Raw genomic sequence first — 13,286 nt, 5'->3', positions numbered from 1 at the left:
CAATTAATCGACTAATTGAAGCCCAGGCTGTGCCCGTGACAAAAGCGGAGGAGGAGGAGGCGATGGAGAAAGACAGAACCATTTACGAGAAAGGGACGGGGGGGGGGGCGTGCGTTCAAGCATGCCGAGAAATTGGCGGTGGCTACACTTGTAAACACAGCGGGGTGTGGAGGAGAGGGTAGGATCTGGAAGCAGCCAAGCAGATGGAGTCACCTCTGTAGCCAGGTGCCACGTCGAAAAGTCTGCCTTGCTTTGCAAAGAAACCGGTCTCTCTTGGGTGGAGGGTGAGACAATTTTGGAATTGAAGGAGCCCCTCTTCTTTTGAGGGGTTGCCACAAAGAAGAGGGGAGGGTCAGCCTATTTTCTAAAGCACCAGAAGGCAGGACGAGAAACAACGGAATACGGCTATCGTGTCACTTCTGATCCTTCTTCTCTCTACTTCTTGTGCCATATCCGTCATCAGAAATTGGCGGTCATGTTGGCGATCCTATTTTATCAACAGCGGCATGAAAAAGTGCTGCTGAGTTTTGTCCAAACTGGTCCCTTTAGGTTTTGAAGCCACAATGTTCTTCTTCTTCCTGGACCTTATTTGCCTTCAATTTTTCCCTGGAGGATTAAGCGAAGGACGCCATATTTTTCCGGATGTCGCATCCCATGTCCGAAATATTCTAACTTTCACTTTTGAAATGGTTTTGATGATTTCCCTTGGCTTTCCCAGGCGGCTTATCACCTCCTCATTTCTGATTTTGTCAACCCAACTTATATGGAACAGCTGTACATAAATCCACATTTCAAATGCTTCTGGTCCCTTCAAGAGGCTTTCTGTCGGAGACCAACCCTGTTTTTCAGGATGTTTTTGGCCCAATAAATGGCCCGAAAATGGCCTAATAAACAGCCTGGAAATGGCCTGAAAAGCAAGCCGAAAAATAAGCCAGGGCAGAATCAGTCAGTGGTGGGATTTGCTGGTTCGCCAAACTGCACAGAATCTTAACTACCAGTTCGCCCAAACCAGTGCGAACCGGTAGCAGCCCACCTCTGCATCACACGTCTGAAATATTTTAACTTTTGCTTTTTAATGGTTTTAATGATTTCCCTTGGCTTTTCCCAGGTGGCTTATCACCTCCTCATTTCTGATTTTGTCAGCCCAGCTTATACATAACAGCTGCCTGTAAATCCACATTTCAAATGCTTCTGGTCTCTTCAAGGGGCATTCTGTCAGAGACCAACTCTCCACTCCATAGAGCAGGATGGAAAAAATGTAGCATCTGACAAGCCTGATTTTCAACCTTAGGCTTATTTATGCCGTGTCTGCAGAAGACCTTTTTCATTTTGAAGAATGCTGTTCGAGCTTTCTCTATCCTCGTCTTTAGTTCCGTGGTCATGTTCCAGCTTTCATGTAAATTAGAACCGAGTTATGTGATCCTTTCAACTTTTTCTAGTGGTATTCCTTCCGAAATTATCGGCGGTAAATTAATGGGTTGTTTGATGATGATGACCATAATCTTGGTTTTTGAGGTGTTAAGCTTCAAGCCGTATTTTTCAGATATTTTTGTGACTCTTTTCTCTAGACTAGCCAAACCCTTGGTTCAAAAGAAGATCAACTAAGATGATTAAAGGCCTGGAGACAAAAAAATTGATGAAGAACGGTTGCAAGAATTGGGTATGGCCAGTCTAGAGAAAAGAAGAACTAGGGGTGACATGATAGCAGTATTCCAATATTTGTCGGGCCACCACAAAGAAGGGGGGGGGTCAACTTATTTTCCAAAGCAGGACAAGAAACAATGGGTAGAAATTAATCAAAGAGAGAAGCAACCTGGAATTAAGGAGAAACTTCCTAACAGTGAAGACAGTTAACGACTTGCCTTGAGAAGTTTGGGTGGTCCATCACTGGAGGCTTTTAAGAAGAGACTGGACAGCCACTTGTGTGAAATGGTAAGGTTTCCTTCTTGAGCAGGGGTTGGATTAGAAGACCTCCAAGGTCCCTTCCAAATCCTGTTATTCTGGGTCTGTGTCACAGAAGGTCCTTCAAAGGGATGGTGAAGGGCCTCAAGCCACAACCCAAGCTAAGGAAACTGTGGACAGTACAGTAGCCTTCAGAAATGTGGCATTGTTAGTTTCTTTATTGTCATTGCACCTCGTACAACCAAATCCAACACCATCTTCAGTGCACGTCACGACCATGAAAATAAATACAAACACACATCCTTCACACTCCACACATTGAATTGAAAACCCTCCGACACCACACCAACACTGCACTATACAGTAGAATTCAACAGAGCCCTGGGATAGAAGCTGGTTTTTCAGCCTATTTGTCCTTGTTTTTATTATTCTGTACCATCTGCCAGATGGTAATAGTTCAAAAAAAAAGGAACCCAGGATGAGATGGATCTTTGAGAATGTTTTCAGCTTTCTTAAGGCAGCGGGAGCTATAAAGCTCTTCCAAAGATGGTAGAGGGCAACCAATGATCTTCTGGGCAATGACGCTAACCCTCTGGAGCGCTGTCCTATCTGCCCCTAGGCAATTGGCAAACCATACAGAGGTGCAGTAAGTTAAGATACTCTCTATGGTGCAGCGGTAGAAGGTCACCAGCAGTTTCCAGGTGTGTTCAGTCTCTGCAGGTCATACTCGATCTACAACTATTCATTTAGTGACCGTTCAAAGTTACACTGAAAAAACACTGACTTAACTGTTCGCACACTGGCCCCCATGGCAGCTTTCCCACGGTCCCACAATCAAAATTCAGGCAACATTGGCAACCGGCATGTATTTACTATTTGCATCATCCCAGGGCTGCACGATCGCCGTTTGCATCCTCCCCAGCTGGCTTCTGAACACAAAGCCAATGGAGGAAGCTGGATTCACTTAATGACCTCATGATTCATTTAACAACGGTAGCGATTTGCTTAAGAAATGCGACAAGAACCGTCACGTCCCTTAGCAGGTCTAATGGAGATCAGATCTAAGATATTGTTCCTTACCTCAATTCCTGCCCGATGAGTTCTGTTGGTACTGCAGGGGCAACAAGGAAGAAGAGAAGAAAACAGGGTCAAAGAGAAAGAAGATTAAGGCAGGTTTGGGGGAAAAAAATCACTCAGTGTAAATCGCAAACATAACCTACTGCACACACAAAATAGCAACCACAATTGGTCTATAATATCAGGGCTCTTCAAACTTGACAGCTTTTAGACTTGTGGACTTCAACTCCCAGAATTCCTCCTCCAGTCATGTTAGCTCAGGAATTCTGGGAGTTGAAGTCCACAAGTCTTAAACTTGCCAAGTTTGAAAACCCTTGGTCTATTCTATCTTTCTATCTTTCTATCTTTCTATCTTTCTATCTTTCTATCTATCTATCTATCTATCTATCTATCTATCTATCTATCTATCTTATTCTATTCTATTCTATTCTATTCTATTCTATTCTATTCTATTCTATTCTATCCTATCTCTCTCTTTCTATCTATTCTACCTCTTCCTCTATCTATCTATCTATCTATCATCTATCTATCTATCTATCTATCTATCTATCTATCTATCTATCTATCTATCTATCTATCTATCCATCTATGCATCTATCTAATCTTATCTATTCTCTCTCTCTCTCTCTCTCCCTCTCTCTCTCCCCCCCTCTCCCTCCCTCCCTCTCTCTCTCTCTCTCTCTCCCCTACCTCTCTTTTTTTATCTATTCCAGGGCTCTTCAAACTTCACAGCTTTAAGACTGGTGGACTTCAACTCCCAAAATTCCTCCTCCAGTCATGTTAGCTCAGAAATTCTGGGAGTTGAAGTCCACAAGTCTTAAACTTGCCAAATTTGAAGACCCTTGCTCTATATCCGTGATGGTGAACCTATGACACGTGTACCGGAAGTGGCATGCAGAGAGGTCGCCCGGAAGAGCCCCACTGCGCATGCACGCGCCCCCCCGGCAGCCAGCTGATTGTCGGGTATCTGCCATGCATACGCAGGGGGAGACGTGCATGTGGGAGATGCGCGTGCATCCACAGAGGCATGCAGCATGCGGGAGAGTCACGCACACATTGTATCATGGGTGCAGGCACCCTAGCACGCACTTTTGGCACACAACGTGGAAAAGTTCGCCATCCCGGGTCTATATTCTAATTTGAATCCTTTGATCGTGGTTAGTTATTGTCCAGATTGGTCGAAATTCACATCTCATTCCATAAATCCAACCTATACAGGTAGTCCTTGACTTACAACAATTCATTTAGCGATCGTTCAAAGTTTACAACGGCCCTGGAAAAAGGGAGTTTACGACTGTTTTTCACACTTACGACTGTTGTGGCATCCCCGTGGTCACGTGATCAAAATTCGGATGCTGGGCAACTGGTTCCCATTTAGGATGGGTTTCAGTGTCCCGGGGTCATGGAATCGCCTTTAGCGACCTTCAAGCAAAGTCAATGGGGAAGCCAGGTCCCCTTAACAGCCGTGTTGCTAACTTAACAAATGCAGTGATTCACTTAACAACAGGGCCAAGAATGGTCGTAAAATGGGGCAAATGTCTCCCGTAGCAATATAGATTTTGGTTGAGGACTACCTGTACTGAGGCAGCATTTTTTGCAAATCTTACGATCTGAACACTCTGTTCCGCTTTCCTCCCCCAGTTGAATAATTAACAATTAACATTTCTGGAAAATGCCGTCCCTGCCTTTATGGTTTAGGAGCATGGTAATTGGACCAACAAAGGGATCATGCCCTTCTTGTGGCAACAGGATTCAACTACTTATTTAGATGAATGACCCTCTATAGCTACTATGGATTTGGGGTTAATTTGTGGCAGCTTCTGGAACAGCAAACTGAAATATTTTCAGGCTCTCTTGCCTGATCTGTTTGAATTAGATAATTGATTCCAAATGGGATAGGAGAGGCCTTGATAATGGTGCTTTGATCCTGGGCCTATTTTATTTCATATATTGTCACTGCAATTCTGCAATGATGAATCTCTCTCTCTCTCTCTCTCTCTCTGTGTGTGTGTGTGTGTGTCTCTCTCTCTCATCTCTCTGTCTCTCATCTCTTCATCTCTCTCTCTCTCTCTCTCTCTCTCTCTATTTATCTACCTACCTATCTCCCTTCTTTCTTCCCATCTCCTTCCTTCCTTTTGTCATCCATTTCTTCCTTCCTCCCTTCTTCCCATTTCTTTTTCTTTCAATTTCATTTCCTTCCTTCTTCTCATTTGCTTCCTTCTTTCTTTTAATTTCATTTCCTTCCTTCCCATTTCCTTGCTCCTTTCTTTTCATTTCCTTCCTTCCCATTTCCTTCTTTCTTTCATTTCCTCCCTCCCTCCCTTTTGCTTTCAAAGCCTGAAAATAAATAGACATCCAACTCAGAGTTAACAACTTATTTCTCCTCCATTCCCTATACCCATCAGCCTTGCGTTCTCCCATGCCATGCCCAGCACTTACTTCCCTTTCTAGCCAAATTCAAAGTCTCAGGCTGTGATAAAAGCAGCCTGTAGTTGTGTAGCAAATCAGGCATTTATGGCTGGTTTTTAAAGAAGAGAAAAGGAGCGAGGGAGGAATTAGAAAACCGACTGGAAAGCTGTCTGTCTGTGTTGAATGGCCATTTGAGTCATTTGCCAAAGCAGTCTGTCGGGCATAATTGGGAAAAGGATGTGGCTGTGCACAAACTACACACAAAAACACACAAGGTCTTATCCTCTGGCAGGATAATTCCATTCAGGCAAAACGTGTTTGAACCATCTGCACCCCTGATCCCACATGGAGAGTCAAACAAAACGCTTACCTCTAATTGCCTTCGACCTTGTTCGTGCTCGTTTATCATCATTCTCTAAACTCATCTGGAATTCAACAACAACAGGATTCAACATTTTGTTCAATAAAAAGCATTTTATAGTCAAAGTCACGGTGTTTCTCTAAAATTGAGATGGCCCAAAGAAAGTGGGAAAGGCTCTAAGCCAAGGGTCTTCAAACTTGGCAAGTGTAAGACTTGTGGACTTCAACTCCCAGAATTCCTGACCTGAGCTGGGGAATTCTGGGAGTTGAAGTCCACAGGTCTTAAAGCAACCAAGGTTGGATGCCCCTTGAAGTCCACAAATCTTAAAAGGGTCCAAGGTTGAACACCACAAGTCTTAAAATCACCAAGGTTTGGACGCTTCTGATCTAAGCAATAACCTTCTCAGAGATCATCTCCACATATGGCTGATAACTTTGGAAATTTTGGAAAAAGTGCAAAGAAACTTTGGAAAAAGTGCAGAGAAGAGCAACTAAGATGATTAGGGGACTGGAGGTTAAAGCATACGAAGAACAGTTGCAGGCATTGGGTATGTCTAATCTAGTGAAAATAAGGAGTAGGGATAACATGATAGCAGTGGTCCAGTATTTGAGGGGCTACCACAAAGAGAAGGGGGTCAACCTACTTGCCAAAGCACCAGAAGGCAAGACAAGAAAGATACAACAGCCCTGAAAAAAAGGGACTTTTGACTATTTTTCACACTTATGACCGCTGCAGCATCCCCAAGGTCATGTCATCAAAATTCAGATGCTTGGCAATGGACTCATTTTTATGACGGTTGCAGTGTCATCTGGTCTCCTTTTGTGACCTTCTGACAAGCAAAGTCAATGGGGAAGCCAGATTCACTTAAAAAACATGTTACCAACTTAACTACTGCAGTGATTCACTTAACAACTATGGCAAGAGAGGGAAAATTCACTTAAACATGTCCCACTTAGAAATTTGGGGATGCAATGTAGTTATAAATCGAACTATATACCTGTATATAGTTTGTATACACCTCAGTTTTAAATGACGGGAGCCTTCGTTGTGATTGTAACTCTGTATTCCTAGCTGAGATTTAAATAGATTCCTTGCAGAATTGAAAGGTTGATTTACTTCCCAAAAGCAAGGAGAAGCTTATATATAGCTAGTCCTCGACTAACGACCGTAACGGAGCCCAAAATTTATGTTGCTAAGTGAGATATTTGTTAAGTGAGTTTTTCCTCATTTTGCGATTTTTCTTGCCACCATTTGTTAAGTGAATCATTGCAGTTCATAAGCCGATTGTTAAGCGAATCTGACTTTGCTTGTCCAAAGGTCGCAAAAAGGAATCACATGACCCTGGGACTCTGCAACCGTCATAAATATGAACCAGTTGCCAAGCTTCCAAATCTTGGGTCACATGTCCATGAGGATGTTGGAATGGTCATAAGTGTGAAAAAACGGTCATAAGTCACTTTTTTCAGTGATGTTGTAACTTCGAATGGTCACTAAATGAATTGTTGTAAGTCTGTAGCAACCCTCCCTCCCTTCAACATATGGATGTCAGCAATAGCTGGAATAAATTTATTCCTCAAATATGCAGATATTTGCAGAATGCTCATCAAACATTTGACTTGTACCTGCCACCCTCCTCATCCCCGAGATCTAATTTCAACACTTCGTGGTTGATTTTGATATTTGATTTCCACTTTTGATAGCTGGTTGTACTTGACAGCAGCTGTGTCATCTTGTTTTGTCTTTCACAATTTGACAGCTTATTAGAGTTCACCTTGTCACGCTTCCAGAAGGAAAATAATCACAAAAATAATCCAAGGAACCTAACAAAATAATTCTTTGTTTGTTCTTTTTTAAACGTCCACATAAGAGGTTTTTGGCAATCAAAAAGCAAATTTGAATGTTAAACCTCTTGTAAAAAGTTGACAAGGTTTAGAAGGTTTAAGGATATACTTTTGATTCTTGTGGGGCTATTTAGACCAGGCGTCTTCAACCTTGGCTACTTTAAGACTTGTGGACTTCAGCAAGCTAGCTGAGGAATTTTGGGAGTTGAAGTCCACAAGTCTTAAAGTGGCCAAGGTTGGAGACCCCTGATTTAGACAGTTCTAAAGTCTGGTATTGTTGATTTATTTTAGATGTTTTGTTGTCCTCTTTAATGGAATGCTCACATATATGTTCATGCCTGCAGGAATATTCACATATAGTACAGAGGTAATGCATTTGATCCACAGCTTAAACAATAGAACAAAAAATAATAGAGTTGGAAGGTACCTTGGAGGTCTTCTAGACCAACCCCCTGCTCAAGCAGGAAACCCTATAACATTTCAGACTGTCCAATCTCTTAAAAGCCTCCAGTGATGAAGCACCCACAACTTCCTTACTATCACGAAATTTCTCCTTAGTTCCAGGTTGCTTCTCTTCTTGATTAGTTTCCATCCGTTGCTTCTTGTCCTGCTTTCTGGTGCTTTGGAAAATAAGTTGAACCCCCCACTCCTCTTTGTGGCAGCCTCTCAAATACTGGAAGACTGCTATCATGTCCCCCCTAGTCTATCATTAAGTGTCGTACCTTATGATTCTCGACTCCTGGCGAATGTATCTTTTCTTTTAGGTATACTGAGAGTATTTACACCAAGACAAATTCCTTGTGTGTCCAATCACACTCAGCCAATAAAGAATCCTATTCTATTCTATTCTATTCTATTCATCAAACTAAACAAACCCAATTCCAGCAACCGTTCTTCTATCTACTACTCTTACTCCTCCATCCTACCTACTACTCTATTCTATTCTATTCTATTTATTCTATTCATTCTTCATCAAACAAACAATTCCAGCAGTTCTTCATATGTTTGGCCTCCAGTCCCCTAATCATCTTTGTTGCTCTTCTCTGCACTCTTTCAACATCTTTTTTTTATATCGTGGTGATCAAAACTGGATATTCCAAGTTTGGTCTTACCAAGTCATTATAAAGCGGTATTAAGTCTTGAATACCGAAGTTAAGATACATAGAAATACGGGCTACAGATCATACTACCGTTAGGTGGATTCTCAGTTGGCTGAAGGATTATTCCCAATAATCCTTAACTTCAGTTTGGAGGAAAGTATTTATTAGTGACTAGGAGTTGAGACGGTAGTTATCCAGTCTGCAGAGGAGACAAGGATGGTAGGTTTGGCTAATACTTTAAATAAAAGAATGGAGGTTCAGAAAAAAACTAAATTGGGTTTAGTGGTTCAACAGGCATAACATAAAGCTGTGAGCCAGGAATGAGGATACAAGCATTTGGAAGACAGTACATGTTTTTATTTTCTTCTTTTATTTGTCAATATGTATGCTGCCTCAGTTCCTGGAGTAACTCCAGGTTGCTGACATGTTAGCATGAAAACAATCAGAGTAGTAAAACACAAAGATAGGGAAAGAGTGCATACATTGGGTAGCAATTCAAAACACCTCCTCACCGGCAATCCACACTGAGGTAAACAAAGATTAACCTCAAGATTAATACCAGATCAACAAACAGTAAACAAAATCCCAGTCAAGAAATTGCCAATTCAGACAAACAATCAAACAATAAACAACAGCCTAAAAGCAATAGCACTTAGACTTATATACTGCTTCACAGTGCTTGATAGCCTTCTCTAAGCTGTTTATGGAGTGTTTATGGATTGCCCCCAATAGTCTGGGTCCTCATTTTATTGACCTCGGAAGGAGGGAAGGCCAGCTCAAGCCAGTCAGGATCGAACTTCTGGCAGTCGACAGAGTTAGCCTGCAATATTGCATTCTAACCATTGTGTCACCATGGCTAAACAAGGAACTGCCAAGAATTCTCTCACCAACACTGACAGAGCAAACTACTCATCTACAAACAGAGACCAAACCCTACTGCCTTCTAGCCCTGATGATGTTACCTAGTTGGGTAAGGAAACGTCCGCTTGGCATCAAGCACACAATTCGAAATAGGAATAAAGTAGCAGGGAGAAGATCTCTGAATCTTACTGAGTGGTTGCTGGAAAGGTAAAATATTAACAGCTTTACAAAAGGTTATCAGGTCGGGCTATATGATCCTTAGAGGGAGATGCTCTTTCATAGAACAGCCACATGTATTATAAACAAGGTATCCTAGTTGATTGCCAGGTAAGTATGAGCTAGCAGCGTTATGCAGCTGGTAAACCTGCAAATGCTGTCTTGAAATGAATTCATTCAAGCGGAGTCCAAATTTGGCAATAATTGCCCTGAACAGATCCCATTTGAAACACAATGGTGTCCTCTTATTATTCTTTATTTAAATATGTCCTGCCTTTATTATTTTTACAAATAACTGAACTTTTAATTTTAGGTAGCACTCTTTTCTTTTCTTGTTTTCCTCACAATAACCCTGTGAGGTGAGTTGGACTAAGAGGAAGGGACTGGCCCAAAGCCGTCAAGCCGGCTTTCATACCTAAGGCGGGATTAGACCTCACAGTCTCCTGGTGATTGGCCCAAAGTCACCCAGTTAGCTTTCTTCCTTAAGGTGGGACTAGAACTCGCAGTCTCCTGGTGATTGGCCCAAAGCCACCCAGTGAGCTTTCATACCTAAGACAAGACTAGAACTCACAGCCTCCCACTTTCTAGCCTGATGCCTCAACCACTACGGCTCTTGCTGTTACCTGAGCAGAAAGTTAACTTACTTTAGACCCGTTTTCCAAATGCTGCAGGGCCTGGGGAAGAATAGAAGCCCCTAGAAGTCCCTCTTAACTCTTTTTCATTTATTTATTTATTTATTTATGTATTTATTTATTTATTTAAGATAACACATATAAGTATAAACATAGTTATGATATACATGAAATGGATACATATGAGAAAAATAAAAAGAAGCAATAGGACAGGGATGGTAGGCACGTTGGTGCGCTTATGCACGCCCCCTACAGACCTCTTAGGAAAGGGGTGAGGTCAACAGTAAACAGTCTAAGGTTAAAGTTTTTGGGGTTTGGGGAAAAAAACCACAGAGTCAGGTAGAGTATTCCAGACATTGACCACTCTGTTGCTGAAGTCGTATTTCCTGCAATCAAGTTTGGTGCGGTTTACCTTGAGTTTGTATCTACCGTGTTTCTCACAAAATAAGGCTGGGCCTTATTTTTTTGAGCCCGAAAAAATGGCTAGGACATCTTTTCGGGGGTGAATTTTCTCCCCCCGCACCAGCGCCGTCTCCAACAACAGCGTCTGAATTTTTCCCCATCCCCATAACAACAGGAAAAAAAAAGATTTTGAGGTACCTGGGAGTGCCGCGTGCTGCATTTGGTTTAATCCCGGCGGCTGGGTGGGCGTGAGAAGAGTCGAGCGGCGTCTCTGCTGCTGCTACCCTTGGTGCTTCAGCCTCGGGCTCTGCAAGTTTGCAAAAGTCACGGTGCGCAGCCCGTTCCTGCATTCAAGCGCCCAGGCCGAGCTGCAGCTGTCCCTCTCTCGCCAGCGGCGTCTCCAACAACAGCGGCAGCAGGCGGGAACCATGGAAGCGTTTCAGCCGTTTCTCGGGTGGGAGCCGCCTCCGTAACTTCCACGGTTCCTGCCTGCCGCTGCTGCCGCTGTTATTGGAGATGGCGCTGGCGAGAGAGGACAGCTGCAGCTCGGCCTGGGTGCTGCTTGAATGCAGGAACGGGCTGCGCACCGGGACTTTTGCAAACTTGCAGAGTCCGAGGCTGGAGCACCAAGGGTAGCAGCAGCAGAAATGTTCTTCTTCAACGCCCACCCAGCCACTCGGGATTGAACCAAAAATCAGCACACGGCGCTCCCAGGTACCTCAAAATGTTTTTTTTTTCTGTTGTTACGGGGACGGGGGAAAGCAGGAGCGACTCAGACACTGTTGTTGGAGATGGCGCTGGCGAGAGAGGCACCAGCACTGGTGAGAACCGTGGAAGCTACGGAGGCCCGAGAAGCGGCTGAAACACTGCTGGACATCCACGCTGACGCTGCCCACCTGCTGACCCGGGTAAGGGAGGGGTAAGGGAGCCCTCTGTGCTCCACCATGGTGTTAGGAGTGGCTGATGGTGAGGCGTAGCTGCCCACAGGGTACTCCTAATGGCAAGTCCCCCGCGCCTCCCCCCGAATTTCGCATGTTTTAAACTAGGCCTAAATTTGGGGGGAGGGGCTTAATTTCATTTTATGCCTAGAAAACATGCTGGGTCTTCCTATTGGGGTGGCATATTGTTGGAGAAACACGGTATTGTTTGCTCTTGTATTGTTGTGGTTGAAGCTGAAGTATTCATTGACAGGTAGGATATTGCAATATATAATTTTATGTACTATACTTAGATCGGACCGAAGGCGGCGTAGTTCTAGGTTGTCTAGGTCTAGAATTTCAAGTCTGGTTTCATAAGGTGTTCTTCTACGAGTAGAGGAGTGGAGAACTCTTCTTGTGAAATATTTCTGGACTTTCTCCACTGTATTAATATCAGATACGTAATGCAGGTTCCAGACTGATGAGACTTGTATTCAAGTATTGGTCTAGCAAATGTTTTGTATGCTATAGTTAGTAGTGTGATATTAGATGGAGATATTCTATGGAGATATTCTATGGAGAATTCTTTATATGGAGAAGCCACGGTTATTATTTCTCTACTGAGGGGCGATCAATGTCCTGGCTGTTTGCAAATGTCTTTCCAGGAACACCCCCCCACCCGTCTTTTTCCCTCCTTGCAGAAGGATGACAGGCCACATTTTCCTCCAGAGCATCATCACCAGCGGAGGTTGATAGATGTCACACGTATCACCCTCCATTGTTTGGTTTAAAATGCTGAAGGGTGAACAAAGTGCCTTGAGAGCAGCTCCACCAATCAAGCGGCTGGGATGAAATTTCCATGCATATTATCCTCTCTCTCGTATGGTAATCTTGCACGAATCCACCATGATGCACCCTTTGTGAATTTGCTGATGGGGGGGGGGGGGAGGCGTAAGGAAATAAAAACACATCTGTAATTTATGCATCCTGTCAGGCCCGGCCCGGCCAAAACCACCCCTTCTGAGCCCCTACGTTTATTACAATCTCTCCAATAACCCAAGAAGACAATTACTATAATTTTTATTTTTAAAGGCTCGATTCCCTCTGGACCAATGGCTTCCATTTAAAGTGTGGAGAGGAGCAGGTGTCAAAAGGACTTCATTACATTTACGAGCCTTTCAAATATGCCATTCCTGGCGTTCGCCAGAGTTCATGCCTTCCGATGCACGCCTCACAGTAGAATTAATATTTTTGATTGCCGGGTGGCTGGGCGTGTGATTCCTTCCCCTCTTCTCTCCCCCCCACCCCCTTAAATGAAATCTAACATGGTTTTCCTTTGTTTTGTCAGTTTGTCATGGAAATTGGCAAACATTCGGCTGCCTTTCATGCATGCTTTGGCAATTTGCTCCTTAGGCAGATAAAGGAAAGGGAAGGAAAGGAAGAAAAATAGGAAAGGAAAGGAAAGGAAAAGAAAAGAAAGGGAAGGAGGAAGAAAGGAAGGAAAACAGGGAGGGAGGGAAGGAGAGAGGAGAGAGTGAAGAAGAAAATAAGCAAGCAAGAAAAGTAAG

At 43.4% G+C, this 13,286-nt stretch overlaps 1 protein-coding gene and 1 long non-coding RNA gene across 4 annotated transcripts in view; both read right to left on the bottom strand.

Moving 5' to 3' along the window:
• The window catches only part of MYT1 (myelin transcription factor 1), a 172,398-nt gene that overhangs the window by 91,173 nt on the left and 67,939 nt on the right, over positions 1-13,286 (bottom strand). For all 3 annotated transcript variants that reach the window (XM_087959158.1, XM_087959159.1, XM_087959160.1), the window contains exons 3-4: positions 5,759-5,813; positions 2,983-3,013 (exon numbers count right to left, since the gene is read on the bottom strand). In XM_087959158.1, the coding sequence (XP_087815284.1) occupies positions 2,983-3,013; positions 5,759-5,813 (86 nt within the window). The remainder of the gene's footprint in view (positions 1-2,982; positions 3,014-5,758; positions 5,814-13,286) is intronic.
• Positions 1-13,286, bottom strand: part of LOC148131073 (uncharacterized) — a 150,556-nt gene that overhangs the window by 97,402 nt on the left and 39,868 nt on the right. The window lies entirely within an intron of this gene.

The sequence above is a fragment of the Notechis scutatus genome, chromosome 3, assembly GCF_049901735.1.
Source record: "Notechis scutatus isolate UNSWTSFEM ecotype Mainland chromosome 3, rNotScu1.2, whole genome shotgun sequence".
Taxonomy (NCBI): domain Eukaryota; kingdom Metazoa; phylum Chordata; class Lepidosauria; order Squamata; family Elapidae; genus Notechis; species Notechis scutatus.
This window is presented reverse-complemented; position numbering and strand designations above follow the sequence as displayed.